The sequence below is a fragment of the Falco naumanni genome, chromosome 1 (genome assembly GCF_017639655.2).
Source record: "Falco naumanni isolate bFalNau1 chromosome 1, bFalNau1.pat, whole genome shotgun sequence".
NCBI classification, from domain to species: domain Eukaryota; kingdom Metazoa; phylum Chordata; class Aves; order Falconiformes; family Falconidae; genus Falco; species Falco naumanni.
In genome coordinates, this window is record NC_054054.1 from 96,460,739 (window position 1) to 96,477,972 (window position 17,234).

The 17,234-nt window shown below is 48.7% G+C and overlaps 2 protein-coding genes across 6 annotated transcripts in view; one reads left to right on the forward strand and one right to left on the reverse strand.

Annotated features, from left to right (window-relative positions):
- Window positions 1–1,747, reverse strand: part of SBNO1 (strawberry notch homolog 1) — a 35,447-nt gene extending 33,700 nt beyond the window's left edge. Inside the window, exon 1 of one of the 2 annotated variants that reach the window (XM_040610824.1) lies at window positions 1,616–1,747. The gene's annotated coding sequence lies outside the window, so the exon portion shown is untranslated. Of the gene's footprint in view, window positions 1–659; window positions 1,095–1,615 lie in introns of those variants that run through there. The other variant, XM_040610829.1, reaches the window with a different exon arrangement.
- Window positions 1,748–2,391: 644 nt separating this feature from the next.
- KMT5A (lysine methyltransferase 5A) lies at window positions 2,392–16,902 on the forward strand. Of its 4 annotated transcripts, none has more exons than XM_040610899.1 (8): window positions 2,392–3,468; window positions 6,846–6,940; window positions 9,066–9,222; window positions 10,804–11,020; window positions 11,701–11,785; window positions 12,147–12,206; window positions 13,310–13,500; window positions 14,618–16,902. In XM_040610899.1, the coding sequence occupies exons 2-8, from the start codon at window positions 6,854–6,856 to the stop codon at window positions 14,826–14,828; spliced, it is 1,008 nt and encodes a 335-aa protein (XP_040466833.1). In that variant the 5' UTR covers window positions 2,392–3,468; window positions 6,846–6,853; the 3' UTR covers window positions 14,829–16,902. The 4 variants fall into 4 exon arrangements, with proteins under 4 accessions (XP_040466833.1, XP_040466842.1, XP_040466825.1 ...); XM_040610891.1 differs by lacking the exon at window positions 2,392–3,468 and adding an exon at window positions 6,228–6,540; XM_040610908.1 differs by lacking the exon at window positions 6,846–6,940 and having other exon boundaries at window positions 2,399–3,468.
- Window positions 16,903–17,234: the final 332 nt, after the last annotated feature.

Consider the following 17,234-nt stretch of genomic DNA (forward strand, 5'->3'; position numbering starts at 1 on the left):
ACCTACACTTGGGTAGCTTTAAGGGCAGCTATCAGCCAGTTTTGACACCAGACAACTTGTCTGGGCAACAAGACAAACTGCCCACATCTTATTTAAGATTAAGATTGCGTTCAAATAGATCACGCTGCTAAGGAAGATCTAGAAAAACAATCCAAATGTCACACTGTTACACAACTTCTGCCATAGTAAATTCTTTGCTTTACATCATCAACTATAGCTTTTCAATTTGGGGAAGGGGGGAAAGCTTGCAAAATGTCCACATCGATGTATTTAAGTAATTTTAATCCAGACACAACCTATGTACTCTAAAACCAGTCTATCACTGAGTTAAGAATTAACTCTGGAGCAAGTAAAAAAAAATTATTAATGTCAACAAACCATGCAATCTGAAGTTATCCAAGGCATCAATTCAATGTGGTGGGGTTTTTTGGTAAGTGTTTAAATGATTTGCCTCATCTTTGAGGCGTATCAGGCATCTGAAAACCAGACTGTAAGTACGGGGGGAAGAGCACAGGAGTTCTGATTGATGCTCTCAGACACAGTGTGGCACCTGGTCAGCTAAAAATAATGATGGGACAACCAGGAAAAAAAAAAAAAAAAAGAGGAAAAACCTTCCCTTTCAGAGGATAAGGGCGTTCGGCTGTTGAACAGTTACTCACCCTAGCAACCCGTGTCCGAGGCGCGCTCGGCGAGTGGCTGGACTTTGGGGCTGGCTCTGTCGCTGCCGCCCGGCCCCGCCGCTCGCTGCCCGGGAGCAGCCGGCGGGACCAGCCCCAGGGGGGCGAGGAGGGGGGTCCCGGCTGCCGGCCTCGCCACCTTCTCCACCGACACGTGTTCGCGACATAAACTTCCGGGTTGGGGCAGAATTGGCTGCGTAATTGTGTCCCGTGCACGACTTTTGTGTTTTCAGCCCTTCACCGCGTTCAAGAAGCCTTTAACAGCATCGGGATGGCGGGGAAGGGCGAAAGGGTGACGGCTCGCGGCAGCCACCGGGGCCACTCAAGCACCATAAATCAACCCCACCCCCACCCCGCGCCTCGTTTCACCAGAGCGGCTCCATTTCAAACCTGAAACAATCGCCCCAGCCGCGCAAAGAGCGCACAAAGGCGGCGGCGCGGCCCCGCCGCCGGCCCGATGCCATTTTGCCCAAGCAGGGCGGAGGGAGAGAGGGGAGGGGAGGGAGAGAGGGGGGGGCAGCCCCCACCGCCGCCCCCCACCCCCGCGCCGCCGGCCGCTCCCGAAGCGGTTCCCCAGGGCCGGGGGGGTTTCGCTGCTCCCCCTCCACCCCTCCGCCCTCAGGCGCAAAGTTTCCCCGAGTGCCGGGGAAGCGGCGGCCCCACCGAGGCGGCGGCTCCCGCCCCCGCGCAGCGCCCCCAGCCCACCGGGGACCCCCGGCGACGGCGCGGCCCGCCCCAGGCTCGCGGGCCCCGAGACGCGGGGCTGACTGCCGGCACAGCGGCCCCCCCACCCCTGCACAGCCCCTCTCACGGCCCCGCCGCCGCCCGGTGCTGAGGAGCGGACCCCCGGGGGCGCCGCGGCGGCCCCACCGCGCAGGGAGAGCCCCGGGGCGGCCGAGCAGGCCTGGCGCCGGGGAAAAGGACAGAGCGGGACTCACTCGCTCGCTCACGTTCCTCCCGCGGCTGCTCCTGGAAGTCTCTGCCGCTGGCCCCGCCGCCCGCCGCTTTCTAACTCACCGCCGCCATCTTTGCCCTCCCTCCCCTCTCACAGGGGAGGGGGAGGGGAAGGGGAGGGGGGGATGAAGGGGGGAGCGCTGGGGCCGCCCGCCGCGCCGCATCACGTGACCCATGCCGCAGCCCCGCCCAGCGCGGGCGGCGCGCCCTTCCCCGCGTGACCGCGGCGGCAAGAGCCGCCGCCCGCCGCTGGCGCGCGCTCCCGCGCCACGTGACCCCAGCCCAGGCCCCCGGTCACGTGACCGGTCGCCACCGCCCCCTCCCCATGCCCATTTCCCACCCTCCCCCCGCCTCTCGTCCCCGCCGCTGCCGGGCTTCCGCGAGCGCTTCCCACGCCGCCCCGTCACGTGACATGCCGCGCCTCGTTTCTCCCCGCCCCGGTAATGGGAGGCAGCGATCCCCCCCAAAAAAACAACCAAAACCCGACGTATCCACCGTCCTCAGAGAGCGACGTCCCCGTGGGCGGCCCGGCCCTGGGGCGCCGGCCGGGCCCGGTTCCCGGTGGGTGGGGGAGGGGAAGGCGGAGGCGAACGGCTGCAAGCGATCACGTGATGCCGGCTGTTTCAAGATGGCGGCTGCCGCGAGGCCGTGCTAGGGCAGAGCTCTCGCGAGAGCCACCTCTGCCCGTGGAGGGGGGGGGCGCAGTGCGCAGGCGCGGGCTGGGGTTGCTCTCGTGGTCGCGGGCGCGCGCGCCGGCAGCTGTTTGAGGGGGAGGTTGGGAGCGGGGCGGGCGGCCGCCGGCATGAGGAGAAACGGTAGGGGCTCAGCCCCCGCCGCTGAACGTCTTTCTCCTCCGTCCCTTCGGTTCTGGCCCGCCGCGCCGGGCTCTGCTGTTCCTGTGGAGCTGGGCCTGGGCGCGCCCCTGGGCTGAGGCGGCTTCGTGGGGCTTCGAGGCGGGGCCGGTGCCCCCCCCCGGCTGTGGGAGATCTGCAGCTCCCCCAGTTCCCTCCCAGCCCAGTTTCCTCCACAGGAGCTTGCTGGCCTGATACGGGCTGATGGAGCGGAGCTGGGTGGGGGGCCACCCCTGCTGGCCCCCCTGGGGGTGCCGCACCCGTGGGGATGTGCTGGCACATGAGTTTTCCCTTCCAAATATTTTACAAGCTGCTAATGTGAAATTTGCTGTTGTGAAGAGCTAACTACTCGGAAAACCCTATGACGCCAGTTTTGCATTTGGAGAGACCTTTTGAGCACCTAAGGCCCTCAGACCCACAGACTTGCTGAAAGAGACAAGTCTTGTGTTAAAACATGGACCAAGTTGCGCAAGAACATGAAAAATTTTAAGAACTCTAACAAAATTGAAGCAGACATCAATGAAGTGTGGGCAGTTGTGAAATCTCAAAGCGTTCAGTACTGCTCATTCAATTTTGCACAAGTTTACTTATTTTATCATTAGACAAACTTAACAAGGATTAAAACAACCAATAAGGGATTAGACAGATTTAGGCTAAGCTATTCAAAGACAAAGCAATGTTAATTAAAACTGATTTAAGCAACTCAGATTAAGCAGTGATGCTTCAGATGCTAAATGGTGAAAAAGAGGACAAGAGTCTGGCTGGAGATGAGAAGAAGAATGTAAATGGCCGCTAATATCTTGATTATTGCCTCAAATAAAGGCACAATGAAGTACTGCTCACGTGTGCTGTATCTAAACTTAAATGTGTCTAAGCAGCTTGGTAAGATCGTGACAAGAAAGTGACATTTTTGATGGCTTGAATTGAAAAGATAGCTACCCGACAGGCCTGCGAGCAGAGTTTATGATCACCCTCGGCTGGGAGAGGTGAGTAATCCCACTGGTGATGATGACGCTTCCTCCTGGCATGAAATTAGCACGTGCAGAATTATCTTCAGGACACCATTTCCCTTGGATTTGGCGTGTAACGTAAGCATCTCACTGAATACACTTTTTAGTTAGAGATGATTTTAAAAAAAGATAGCAAAAGAGCATCTTTTTTATCATCGGTAGATACTATTCTGAATGTAATGATGTTTTATATCTCTGAAATGTAGTTAGCACCTAGTGGCATTTTACTATATGACTTTATAAAATAATGTTGCTTAATGTGATGCTCAACAGTTACCCTCAGGGCATCGGTTTTACTTGCTTTCTAAGTGGAGAGGTACAGTGGCTGAAATGCAAACTGTCAGGATTTCACCCTGTGAATACGAAATTTGTGTAAATGTTGTGATAGTTATTTAGTTGCAAATATGACAGGTGCTGAGTGAGAACTACAGCAAGAACTTGCTCTTGGACAGAAATATTTAACAAACATCTTGGTATTTTTGAAAGAAAGGGAACTTTTGATTTCGAAGGTAACCGATCCTAAAAAAATGAGATTTTTTTTTCTCTTTTTTTAAACTGGGTGAAATGTTAATTTAGACTGAAGGTATTTACTGTGACGATTTTCTTTCCTTGCTGAGCAAATCCAACGCCTTGCTCGTTAATTTCCCTTCCCCCACAAAACGCTTTCACATTTCTGCATTAAAACGTAGCACTCCCGGGAGCTGCTCTTGCAGCGCCACGGAGATAATATTTAGGTCACTGGGTTTTAAAGCTGGTGCTCTCGGGAGCCGGGCTGCTCCCTCTGGAGTGTAGGAGCCAGCCGGAGCTTTCCCCAGTGCTGCGGAGCCCGAGTCACGGTGATGGGCGATTGCAGACAGGCGCGTCCTCTTTTGGGCTATCGCCTGCCGTGTGGGAAAGCATTTTAACTCCCCTTCGGTACTGGCTTTTTGGTCGTAATGCCCTGAAGCGAGCTAAGGGGGTGAAGGCGGTGTATTTTTGTTTATTCACAGTGTGATGCCACCGTGCTGGTAGCAGAGGCCAGTTCCAGATGACGTTGTTTTCTTTGTTGCTCTAGGGACGGGAATTGCTTGGCTTGCTTTGCCCTCTGCTGGCGGCCCTACAGCTTCAGTGCAAAGTCGCTTTGTTTAATATCTACGTATAAAATGAATATTAAAAACAACCAACCCCCAAAAGCTGAGCAGCACCACAGTAATGGTGCTTCCAGAGCTTTCCCAAGACGCGAGGAACAGTGTTGCTCAGTTGCTGCAAGAAGGAAATCAGCATTACTAATTTATGAAGAATTTTTTTCCAGTCACATTCTAGCTGTGTGAAGAGAACAGTGTGAATTGGGGTGGAAAAATCTGACTGGTGTCTGCAAAAGGCTCTGTGCTTTTCTGGAGAGCTTGGTGCACCTGCCTTAATGGAGAAGTTCATCAGCATGATGCCCAGCTGACGGCAGCTGGCTGCAGCCTTGTGTCTGGTGGAGTTTACAGGAAAACACCTCGAGCATTTTGGTTGCCTTTCAGTGAAACGCATGTGCCTTGTTAGTGAAGCCACAGACATCATAAATCACGGTGATGATGCAGAGCTGGGTTTCTTTTGCCTTTTCTCAGGGAGCCTGTTTGTGCAGAAAGCCAATACAACATGAGGAGAGGGTAGACTGAAACACTGTGCTGCCTTCCAGTATCTCCTCCGCCCTCACACCACATTCGTGCCTTGTCAGCTCCCCAACTGCTGAGGGACAGCCCAGGAAGGATGAGGCCATCCCTTCAGGGCATTTATTTCTTGCTGGAGCTGACAGTGGTTGGCTTTTTTCTGCTGTTCTTAAGGGAGAGGATAGTTTTCACATGTATGGGCATCCTGAAGTGGTTGATTATGGCGCTGTGGGAACGCCCGAGAGACAAGCTGGGGCCTGTGGCTGCAGATGGGCCTTCAGTGATAGCACTTTGGGTTGCCCCACATGCTGCGGGCCCATACCCTGAGTGCACACGGGTAGCTGTTGTTAGAGAAGCCTTGGAAGGGCTAACGTGGGTAAGGAGAAAGACTGGGCATACCCTATTGCTCAAATTAATTGTTCTACTAAACGTGGCGCACCAAAGAGACCCTGGGTGGTGATTCCCTCACTTCCACCATGACAGCCACTAACACAGAAGAAACACTCGGTGTCCCTTGATCCATGCGCACGCTTGCCTCACCGTGGCTTTGCTTGTATCGTCCTTTCCTGATTTAGAAGTGTTACGTACTAGACCTGCCGTGAGTGTTGTGAGCGGGGCACTGATGCTGGTGGTTGCTATGGGGGCAGCTCCCTGGCCTTGACATGCGGGGGTCTACGCGAGAGTGGGTTTGGTACTCCAGCGAGGTACTTGCGTACTGTCTGTTCTCTAGGCAGGCCTTGAGGATGGGATTAATGGATTTAAATTTCAACCAGGGAGGTTGAAGCTAGACGCTGCAGAAAGCAGGCTAATCATCTCGCAGGGCAGAGCTTTCCGACCCCACTGGAATGAGGGGTCCCCCGGATCGCCGCTGCGAGGTGGCGGGGGCTGCCCGCGCCCATGGCGGGGGGCCAGAAGCGGAGATCCCTGTTCTGCGGAGGGGTGCGGGAGGGAGGAGGTGCCGCCGCCCAGCCTGGCCCGGCCTGGCCCGGTCCGCCCCGCCCGGGGATACGTGTCACCGGCCCCGGCGGGGAGCCCGCTGCCGGCGGGGCGTCCTACCCACGTGGCGGGGCTTTGCCATGGAAGGGCGTTCCTTCCTAGGCCGCCAATCAGCGCGCCGGTTGCTCTTCGCACGGGCCAATCAGCGCCCAGGGAACGCACATTTAAACCCTTTTCCCGGGAGCTGCGGCCACCTCCGTGTGACAGGGAGAGGGCAGGGTGCGGCTTCGCGCACCAATCAGGAGCGCGGGAGCGGTTACGGGCACGCGGCTCCGCCAATGGGGATGCGGAAGGGAGCGTGGCGTCTCCCTGCGGAGCGGTTGCTGTCGGAGGGGGAGCTCCTCAGGGACCGCCGGGGCGGCCCGGCCGTGGGGGGGCTGCTGGACGCCGGGCCCCGCCGCCGCGGCCATGGCGAAAGGTGCGCGGGTGGAGCGGGGCCGGGGCCGGCGGCCTGTCGTGCAGGGCGGGCGGGTGGGGTGGGCCGGGCGGCGTGGGGCATCTCCGCGGCGCGGAGGCTCCTCCCGGGAGGTGCGGGGCGCCGGGGCCGGCGGGACTCCTCCCCCGCGCGGTGTGCGCAGCTCGCCGGGAAGGGGCTGGGCCGCCACGGCTCGCCCTGCCGCATCCAGCCCTTTAAACATGGCGCAGGCCGCGGTGGCCGGGCGATGACCGCGGGCGGCCCCGCCGGACATGGCTCAGGCGCCCATCTTCCCCCCTTGCTCCTAGGGAAGAACATGCCCAAGGCCAGGGCGGGCGGCGCGGAGGAGGCGAGACCCGAGAGCGCCGAGAGGAAGGGCCCCGGCCGCCCCCGGGCCGGCGGGGTAAGCACTGCCCGGGCCTGGGCGAGCGGAGCGGGGCGGGCGGCTCCCCCGGGTCTCCTGCGCCCTCCGTCCCCCGCCGCGGTGCGAGCGAACCGGCGTGCGGGCTGTCGGGGGCGCCGCACGGCCCCGGGCGCCGGCTCGCCGGGGCGCCCCCGATCATTCAAAAACCGGTGAACTTTCGGGGCGATCGGGCTCTTTCTATGTTTCCCCGTGCCCTGCCGCAGCTGCGGGCAGCCAGGCCCCGGCCTGGGCCATCCCTCCGTGCCGTCTCCCCGGTCCTGTAGTTGTGTTTCAGGCGGGTGGCCGGAGGGCCATCGTCACTGCATTTAGCACACCCACCCACCCTGGGAAATAATGGTTGCTGTTGCATCAAATCCCAGAGCTCCTCAGCAGCCTTTCACGTGCTCTGCTGGGCTGAGAAATATCTCTGCTCTCCAGGGTCTCAAGCCTGGCACAGACAAAGACGTGGCAGCCGCGTCTCGGTAGCGCCAAGAGGCAGCAGGCAGGGAGCTGGGGGGTGGGGGAGGTTGGGGGGCAAAGCTGTGCTGGAGAAATAGTTCGTTTCCTGTTCATGGTGTATTCAAAGCCAGCAGGCTCTGCTGGCAGGTGGACTGCCTGCAGTTCACTGCTGGCTGGCTGCGGAAATGCCCATATTTAAACTCTATTGAACCCCGAGAACTTGGCTGCTCAGGGTTTGCTGCTTGCAGTTGTTAAAATGGAGTGTTTCCATTTCATCCTTCAATCCCCCCGGTTTCTTAATAAGCAAGTCTTTCATAGCCCTTTCAGCAATATTGGGGGTCAGGGAGTGTCTTAACTTTGCTTCTCCTCAGGCTGTTCCACTGTAACCTTAACCTTTAGTAAAGTTTATAAGTGCATTAAGATTTGAGCCTTTAACTGGTCTTATATTGTGTGTGAACTATGTATGTGTTAAATTTGTTACTCGTTATGATGTTACTAATTAAAATTATCCCATGTATTCTATTGTGTGCTTTGTTTACTTTTTTTTAGTGTTTGTGTGACTATGTATACTGGAGTATTTGTTTAGTCAGCTATATTTGAGTTATATTTTTAAATAATGGGAACCTTTGTGCGCTTTTCTAAAAAAAAAAAAAAAGAGCATGTTTTTGTTGTTTTAACTGGCTTGCAGTGTCTGAAAATTGCTTTTATTTAAGCCAAACTATAGCCAAGAAAAATTCATTCTGGCCAAGCTGCATCTGCTTGTCCGGACACAGATTTCACGGCTGAGATCTGTGTGCCCTATATACTCTGCCCAGTCAAACTTAGTGAGGTGGCAGGAGACCGTGAAAGCAAAGGTGACACCACTCCACTAAAGTCTGCTAAATCTGATACCGTGCACTGTTGGTGTGGTTGGAGCCTGAGCCAGTGTACAAACCCTGGCCTCTGTGGTGCTTGGCCATGCCAGAGGGTTTTACCACTTTCCTGGCTTCGCCTAAGTGCTTTGCATTGACTCTTTAATGTTTCTTTTGCCATTAACAACTTTTCTGCTTTTTGTGAAATATAATGGATAAAAAGATAGCATTGTTTATCATCCGGACTTCACTGAGAGGTGTCACTCAAGGTAAACTGTGCAAAGCTGATTCCTGCCTTCTGTGTTGCTCAGCAGAGCATATAATTAACTGCAGTAACATTTGACACCTCTTGAGAGTCTTTGGGTAAGCTCATGCCTCTCTGACTAGGAGGGGTATGTTCTAAGCTTGGGCAATTTTTGCTGTGTTATTCGTATTTTTTTTTTGGCTTGTATTTTTTCAGGCTGCCTTCCTCCTGAGAGGCTCAGGGTTGGGTTTTTTTTTAGCAGCAGAGTTCATACTGTGAAGCACAGGGTGGAGGCTGGAGTTGCTTATGACTATGTCATCCTGCCACATTTTGTATGAAAGTCCTCTTGGACTGAGAGTTTGCATTAGTAAAGCTCTCTAAGTGCTTACCACTGTTATGTTTTCACTTGGTAGAAATAGCAACAATAGCAGTAAGGATGATGCATTAAAGCAGCGTAATTTGCGTTAGCCCCGTCAGCTCTCAGCCCTGGTCTTTGCAGCGTGTTGTGGATACCAGCTTGAGGTTCCCGACATCTCTGTGATGTACTGATTTTTGTATGGGTCTGTTTTAGGAGAATGTGTTTATTGGTCAATCCAAAATCTGCAGCTACCTGAATCCTAACAAAACTCCTGGTGCTCGCCCCCCGCTTCAAGAAGAAAACTCTGTCATGTATCACGAGGTGAAATGTCAGGGCAAAACACTAAACGAAACCTACAGGAAAGGAGATGGTAAGATTGATCTTTGGATTGCTTGCCTCATTAAATGTGCTCCCCCATCCCCAATTTGAAAACTTGAATGCACAGTCAAGAAGAACAGGCAGTGCCCCTGGCCTCTTTTGCTTTCCCTGTCCTATAAGTCTGTTGGCAATGTGGAACTCTACAAAGCTGAGGGTGTCCTTACCCTTTCCAAAACTTAGGACATAGGGTTACCAGGTGACTTTTCCTTTGGTTTTTTGTGTGGCTATATTTGTATTGTCTCTGGGGATATAAAAAGCTAATGCTTGCGTTGTCATTATGCCCTGATCTCCCTGCAATTCTGTTGCCACTCTGCTTCTTCAGGTCAGTGTTTGGCAGGTTGTCTAGTTTTTTTTCTGGGGGGCTGTTTTATTACCTAAGGTTGGTTTATTCTATAATATGACTACTTTATGCTAATTTATATAAAGGCAATTCAAAGTCAAATTGAGTATGAAGTTAGAGGTACTGGTAGAAGAAGAAATAATTCTTAAATTTTAAGGACGAAATAAAGGCAGTGAGAAGGAGGAGCACAGACTCTGGATGCTGAGTGCCAGGCTTCCGAGATGCTCCACTGTAGTGACTAGAAATGGAATGTTCTGTAAGTTTGGGGAGGACAGGAAGCTGGCTTGTGTTTAAAGGTGGATTTTATAACCTTGGTAATTTGTCAAAACGTTTTGATGCAAACATTTTTAGCAAGCAGGTATTTTAAGTCCCACTCATCATAGGGAGTGTCAGGTTGTCTGTTAATGTGGGGCCTTTAGCTTCTAATTTAGCTCCCCAGTTTTGACAAGAAAGTGAAGATGGCTTTAGCTTGTCCCACTGCGGTGGCCTTGCAGCTGTGCATCATTTCTCTAGTGAGACAGAAGCATCTGCCTCAGCAGATGGGACTGTTAAACCTGGTGATTTGCTTTAAATAAAAATTTTATTGAGCTTTAAACTATGCTCACCTAGCTCTAAATCAGTTGACTGAAAAGGGTGATGTGGTTGTATCGAGGTAGGATGCATGCAGCCAAGGAAATGTTGGTTGCGTGAGGGATCAACTTCTTGTAAGTGCCTGGTCTTTAGCTCCTGTGGTTTTTTGTCTCTGTTGGCCAGTTGGTACCAGCATCTACTGCAACTGATTACAGTAGTGCAGGATCCAGAGAGCCTTCCTCTTCCTCTTCAGTGCAGGATGTTGATTAGCTTATGGCAACTTGATAATTTAGTATGCCAGATGCACCGAGTGGCAAGCTGTGCGGTTGTCTCAGACACGGTGCTGAAGGTGCAGTGCTGCATGCTCAGGTGTGGAAAACTCCCAGCTGCAAACCTAATGTGCCAAAGTACTTGTGCTCTGTTTTCGCTTTCCCTTGCACTGCTCACACCTCCCTCTGCACCATGCGTACCGTAGCAATGACTAGTCAAAAGCTGAGTAACAGCCTATCTGAGTTCTAGCAGAAAGAGATTTTATCATTCCCTTCCTCTTTCTCCTGTTTGACAGAACTAGAAACTTGGACTAGAAACCATTGGAATTCACTTAAAGCACTCTGGTATAGTTGATCCTAAGTTCAGAGCCTTACTTTATTTTCCTGTCACCAGAAAAAAAGAATGGTGGCAGTATAGTTGAAGGTGCTATGAAACCAGAAGACCAGAAAGATAAAGAAGGTGGGTGCAATACCTCAGTGCCCTCCTCTGATCAAAACCAAGAAACTGTAGAAACTTCGAAGACGCCCCTGCCCTCGGATGTTGCTGATGAGGCCAATGCAAAGCCAGCTCAGAAAAAGATGGTTAAAGCAAAACGTGGACCACGGAGAAAGTAAGTAACTTCTGGAATTGTGAAAGCTTTACTGCTCTGTGTCCTTTTGCACTAGGAGGCATTGAGCTGCTTTTTTCCTTCAGGAACCACAGTCGGACCTGTAACTAATGTTACTCTTGTTTTGTTGCCTTTTTTAAGCAAATGGTTTATGTGTGTTTTACCTCAAGTGAAATAATTGCTGATCACCTGTAGAAAAAGAAATCAATGAGCCATTAAGACCTACTTTTCTGTAGACAAATAGGAATTCATCTTGTCAGAACAGAACAGTTGGAGGCTTCCTGGCTGAGCTGATACTCTTTTTCATGATATTGGGGTAATGTGACCTAACATTAATGAATTCCTTGCCAAGCAGTTTTCATGACCTAAATTTTAGAGCACCTTTTGGTAAGGCACAGAAGGGTTTTCAGACCTGTAATATGACCTTCAGTGGTTTCCAATGGCTTCTCATTCTTATTGTTAAAGCATTAGTACTAGGGTCATGGAAATAGCGTGGGGGAGAAAAGGGGGTGTAGCTTTTGGATCAAAGGGAAGGGTGCTGAAGAAGTGATTGATATGAATCAGTGTTTCTTATCAACATACCAAGCTGAAGATAAAAATTTCTTACAGACACCTCTGTCCTAGAGGTGTAACTTCACGAATAGTCTGAAATATGGGTGTTCTCTATTTCTCTTATCCCTTAGAACGCAAGGAAGAACACCAAATCGAAAAGTGACAGATTATTACCCAGTTAGAAGAAGTTCCAGGAAGAGCAAATCTGAGTTGGAGGTAGTGCATCTCATTAAAATAACATAACTTATAATGTTGCTGGTTAATTGAACACTGGGTGTGTAACTATCTGTAAATGGTTTCCACTGGGGAAATACAAGTAGTATTGTGCACTGGAATTATTGTTAAGAACATGCTTAAAATTTGGAAATGCTGATCCAGTCCTTCCAGGACAGAATCTAGCTGCTTATATATTGAGGGAGGGGGCCAAATCTGTCTCTTTGCCATTCAGTTTTGCTAGAAATATAGGATGGTTTGGAAAAATGAGTGTCACTGGCTAATAATTTCCTTTCAGCTATAGAATAAGCTACAAAAGCTATCAACAATATTGTGGTTTTGTTTGTTCCTGTTTATTCTGCAGACTGAGGAGAGGAGGAAAATAGATGAGCTGATTACTAGTGGGAAAGAAGAAGGAATGAAGGTAACTGCAGTGCCAACCCACGTAGCCATGTACTGTTTATACAGCATCTTGCTGTTAATTTTTTAATATACTGTTTAAGTGGAAAGTAGCATAACTCGGTCTCCGAACTGCTGCGGTTCCTTGGCAGTAAGATGTAAGTGCAGGGAAACTGGAGCACGCTGCCTTTCCTTTTGGATGGGCAATATTTGGCTCTGAAGAATATGCATGTGCAGCCTCAGTCATAAATACCGAGGGGGCTTTATAAGCTTTACTGAAAATGCACTTGCTCCTTTCACTATCTCATTTCTGACTTAGCTTCCAGAAATGGCATTAGGTACAGCATCTTAATTGTCATATGTTTAAAAGGTAACACCCATATATACTGTCTGTATGGTAACAAATTCTCTTTCCCTGTTTACAGCCAGTCTCTGGGGGTCTTCGCTATGGCTCTTGGAATAATGGGCTATACTGGTTTTCCTCCTGTTGCTAGCAAATGCTAGTTATTGGGACTAAGTACTTACTGTTTAGGTTACTCTGATCACCCATTTTTTTTTAGAACTGAAAGCAGAAATGGCTGCTGGAAGTGCAGAAGAGCTGTGATTCTTGACAAGCCACAGCCTCCAGTTAACACTGTCACACCTACAACAGTGATAGGAGAACTTTCTTGGTGTTGTCCAATTTAGAGGGGGAGGCAGGAATAGTAAAGTGTACTGGTGGGTGATAAATGTAATTTCTGTGATCGATCTTTCTGTTCAGCTAACTTTTTAACCTGTGCATGCTGATGGTGCACTTGAAATGGAAAAGCTTACTGCCTCAGCTAATAGGTAGTTTAAAAGAGAAAACAGGTAATTCTTCTGTGTGTGTGGTTTAAAGTAACCCTTAGTTCTTTGCTTAGAAGACACTGTATCAAAATACCTGGTAACTCAGGTGTCCCAAACTCAGTCCTATATTTTTCCCCTCAGTGCTGTGTGTAGTGCTTCTACAGCTTTGCCTGCAATACACACAAATACCCTGCTGTAGGATTTTTAATGACAAATCATTCATTTCCTAGTAGACAGCATATTTAGTCATGTAAATACTTTCTAATTTCCCAGCTGATTTTTTTTTTCTTTTCAACTCAACAGATTGATTACATTGATGGCAAAGGAAGAGGAGTAATCGCTACTAAACATTTTAGTCGAGGAGAATTTGTAGTTGAATATCATGGAGATCTCATAGAGATCACTGATGCTAAAAAGCGAGAAGCTGTGTATGCTCAAGATCCATCCACAGGCTGCTATATGTACTATTTTCAGTACCTCAGCAAAACGTACTGGTAAGCTTCACTGTGATAGCTGAGTGATAGAGGCTTGAAATGCTGTTAAGTCTTTTCTTGTTTTCATGCAAAATTTTTTTAAATGGAAACTGTGAAGTAGGAAATCTTTTTGGAGCACTGCTTCATGGCCCAAGAGCCTCCTGTACCTCTGGGGAGAAAGGAATGGTAAGTGACTTAAAGCCCTATTCCCTGAAGTACAACGCAAGCTACATGGAGGGTTGTATCTGCTGGGATGAGGCTTGTAGTTGTGCTGTGGACTTCTGCCTAAATTTATTCTTTTGTAAAATTAACTATTGTTCCTGAGTTGCAAGGGTTTTGTTTGGAAAGCAGTGTGGATAAATTCTGGAAGAGAAACATTTCCTTCAACTGTCTTTGACTGGTTCTCCTTTCTCTAGTACTTGACACCTACCCCGCATGCATGCTTTGTCACTGTTTGCTGTTTTGTTTGCCCCAGACTCCAGTTCTCTCAGACGACATTCTTTCCTCCTTGGCTGCTACTGCTGGATACTGGAGTGTGTGTCACCCAGTATATTAATTACCTTGAAGCACCCTGTATTCTAAGTGACTTGCAATCTAGATGCTGTGATGATAGCTGTCATCATAATTCTTTGTGCAATGAGGGGCACTAGAGCTTTAGTATCCAGGTCTCTGGAAGTTGGGCATGTAGTACCTGGGCATTCTCTGCCTTCCATGTGAGCAGAGACTCTGGCTGGCTTACTCGGTAGATACTACTTAGCTTGGACACAGCTTTCTTGAGGGGAGGGCATTTAAGGTATCAAGCATTTCTGGTGGCATTCTGCGCCTGGATTCTGCTGTTTCTCATAAACAGTTGAGAGCTGCTTGGGAACGGGCAGCTCAAAAACATAGTCCAAAGTTTTCCATTTTCTGGGGTTTCTGCTAACTTAAAAATCTCCTAGAATTGTTTTAGTTTCCCTGCATTGCTATATCATGTACTGTCTCTTTAATCATACAAATATCTTGTAATGTTCTGATTTTCCTTTGCTTTTCAAGCCTTGTGTGGATTCCTCATTCTTTATCTGATTTGCCCTTTGGTTTTTGTCCACAAGCATGACTGTGTGATATGCAGCAAGCCTGCATTCTGTGCTTGTTCTTTCAGTGTTGATGCTACAAAAGAAACTAATCGTCTGGGAAGACTGATTAATCACAGCAAATGCGGCAATTGTCAAACAAAGCTTCATGACATTGATGGTGTGCCTCATCTCATACTGATAGCTTCCAGAGACATCAAAGCAGGTGAAGAACTGTTGTACGACTATGGAGACAGAAGCAAAGCTTCCATTGAAGCTCACCCATGGCTAAAACACTAATTCATCTTCTTTCTTTGGTGTTTTTTTTTGTTTTTCTTTTTTTTTTTTTTTTTTTTTGACCGAGTGCTCTGCAAGGAGTCAGTGGATTTCCCCCCCCCACTGTCCTCACTTCCATCAGCTTTCTTAGTGGACTGCTTATGGTGTTCTGAGCTTCTTAAAAACTACCTTTTTGCTTTGCAGTATTGAAATACCTATTACAGTTTTCCGGGCAGGCTTGAATAACTGATCTTAGATTGCCAAAACTTTTATATCATAAAAGGAAACCCTCCCTAAAATTTGAATGGTTCTGTATAGTGAACAGTGCCACTTGAGCATGCAGTCAAAGACTGGCAGAGAAACGTAATCACTTGGGTAGTGCTTCTGCTTTTGCAATGAAATCTCACGCTCCACTTTTTGGGGTGATGAACTTGGCATTAGCTTTATGACAGCAGATGTACTTCTGTACTCTGACTTGGGCATCCAATGGCTTGACTGCTTGTCAGACTGCTTTCTACAACCCAGTGCTGATGGGCTTCTCTGAGATGGATGCTACTATCATTCTCAAATAATTTGTGGTAGGGATCCAGTTTTTTTCCAGTGTTGTTATCTCATGTTGGCAATGAACTTTAAATGTACTGGTGCTGAGGGAAATAGATGGTCACATTGGCTGCTTTCTTCAGAGAAATGACTCCAAGCCCAGTGAGGATGGATTTTGATAGACTGGGTTGATACTGATTAGAAATGTGAAGATAGAACTTCACAGTGAGAATCAATGTTTGACATTATTTCCTAGAATTTAAGAAGGTACCTTTTTATAGTTGATGGCTGATTCTTGGAGGTCTCCCAGAGGATTTTTAAGAAGTAAAAAGAAAAGCGCTCTCCAAAAATTTTTTTATTACCTTCCTATGCTAATTAGCCACATCAGAAGCTATTTATTTACTGTGAATGCTTGAAGTAGAGCATAGCGATTCCAAAAATAGGAGTAATCTTCATATGCAGCTTCAAACTGTAATGATGGAGTTCATGCAATGAAGAAAGTAGATTCCTTATTGCCTGGTCCTGTAGGTCTGTCCAGCATGGTCTGGTCCCACTGTCTGAAATGGGAGTTGAGTGCTTAGCATCTTGTGGATGTGGATGTTACTGTTGGGGAACCAAAATCTGCGATATAGGCGGGCAATACAATGCAGGTCCTTTATGTTAAAGATGAATTCTTACCAGTTGGAATTTTTGCCAAGGCAGGCTTGGCATGTGTGTAGATGAAAATGGCTGTGAGCCATCAGCCACGCTTGCTGCTGGAAGATGTCGGCAAGGGATCTGTGGCTCTGTTAATGTCTTCTATTCCTCATGTCTTGAAGGCTGCTGCTGTTTCAGCTAATGCCATCTAGGACAATCTTATATGCTTGCCTATGTGATAGGTCAGATAGCAACAACATCCTGGTTGTGTGTTCCAGCAGCAAGAGAGGTGGCTTAGTGATGTATTTTTTAAATTAAAAACTTGAAGACAATGTCTCTGTAAAATAAAGAATATATTTATTATTGATGAAGTGGCTGCTATAGTACCTGTCTCCATTGCAGATCATTAGCATTTTGAAAGAAAGCTGTGAAAATCATTAGCCATCAAATGCTTTATATTATTTACCACTTAACACAAGGCAAGCTCATCAGAGAAAGCCTGTGTATTTTCATCATTTCTGAAGAATTAACTGGAGACCTGTTACCTTACATGTACTGAGTTACAGGTAAGCTTTGTTGGCCGACTTATTTGAGTTGGCATTGATTATTTTTTTTCCTCCGGTCTCAGTAACAGAGACTACAGCAGTGTGTACAGTGTCCTGTTTTAATAGAGCACTTCCCTTAAGTCAAAGTTGGAATAAAATGTTTCCCTTGTGTGTTTTTTTAATTTAAACAGTTGCCTGTTCTCTATCAGGTTAAACAGCTTAAAACCTCTGTTCTTCAGCATCACTTTTGTAAACAACAAAGTGGGAAGATCTCTCCCTATTTTGCATAGAAAGAAAATTGTCTTCTCTGAAATGCTTAACTGGTAATCAAGTAGCACTGCATCGGAAGACGGTAATAAAGCTGATGTTGCACTGTGTATGTATCCCTTACTTTTCTAGGAACTGATGTGTATCAAAATACTTTTCACATACATAAACATGCCATTTGGATTTTTATCTCTGTGCCTTATAGGAAGGTTTCTTTTTCTAACAAGGTGTAAAGCACCTGGCAGGGAAAGATGCCTGGCTGGCTTGGCTTTGCCAGAGGCAGTGGGGTGGCTCTAACAGGACTGTAGCCTCTTCTGCACAGCTGTAGCCAAGGAATTTGCTCCCTTTTCGATAAAGAAGCTGTGCAGCTCACTTGGCACCAAAGTGGATGTAACTGTGATGGTTCCAGAAAAAAACTAGCCCAGAAAGGTTGAAGTGCTCT

Bases quoted from the DNA above. Each gene is read 5' to 3' on its own strand.
- KMT5A (XM_040610917.1), top strand. From the start codon at position 6,785: ATGACCGCGGGCGGCCCCGCCGGACATGGCTCAGGCGCCCATCTTCCC. The intron at 6,941-9,065 runs GTAAGCACTGCC...GGTCTGTTTTAG, and splicing joins GCCGCCCCCGGGCCGGCGGG to GAGAATGTGTTTATTGGTCA. The intron at 13,501-14,617 runs GTAAGCTTCACT...TTGTTCTTTCAG, and splicing joins TACCTCAGCAAAACGTACTG to TGTTGATGCTACAAAAGAAA.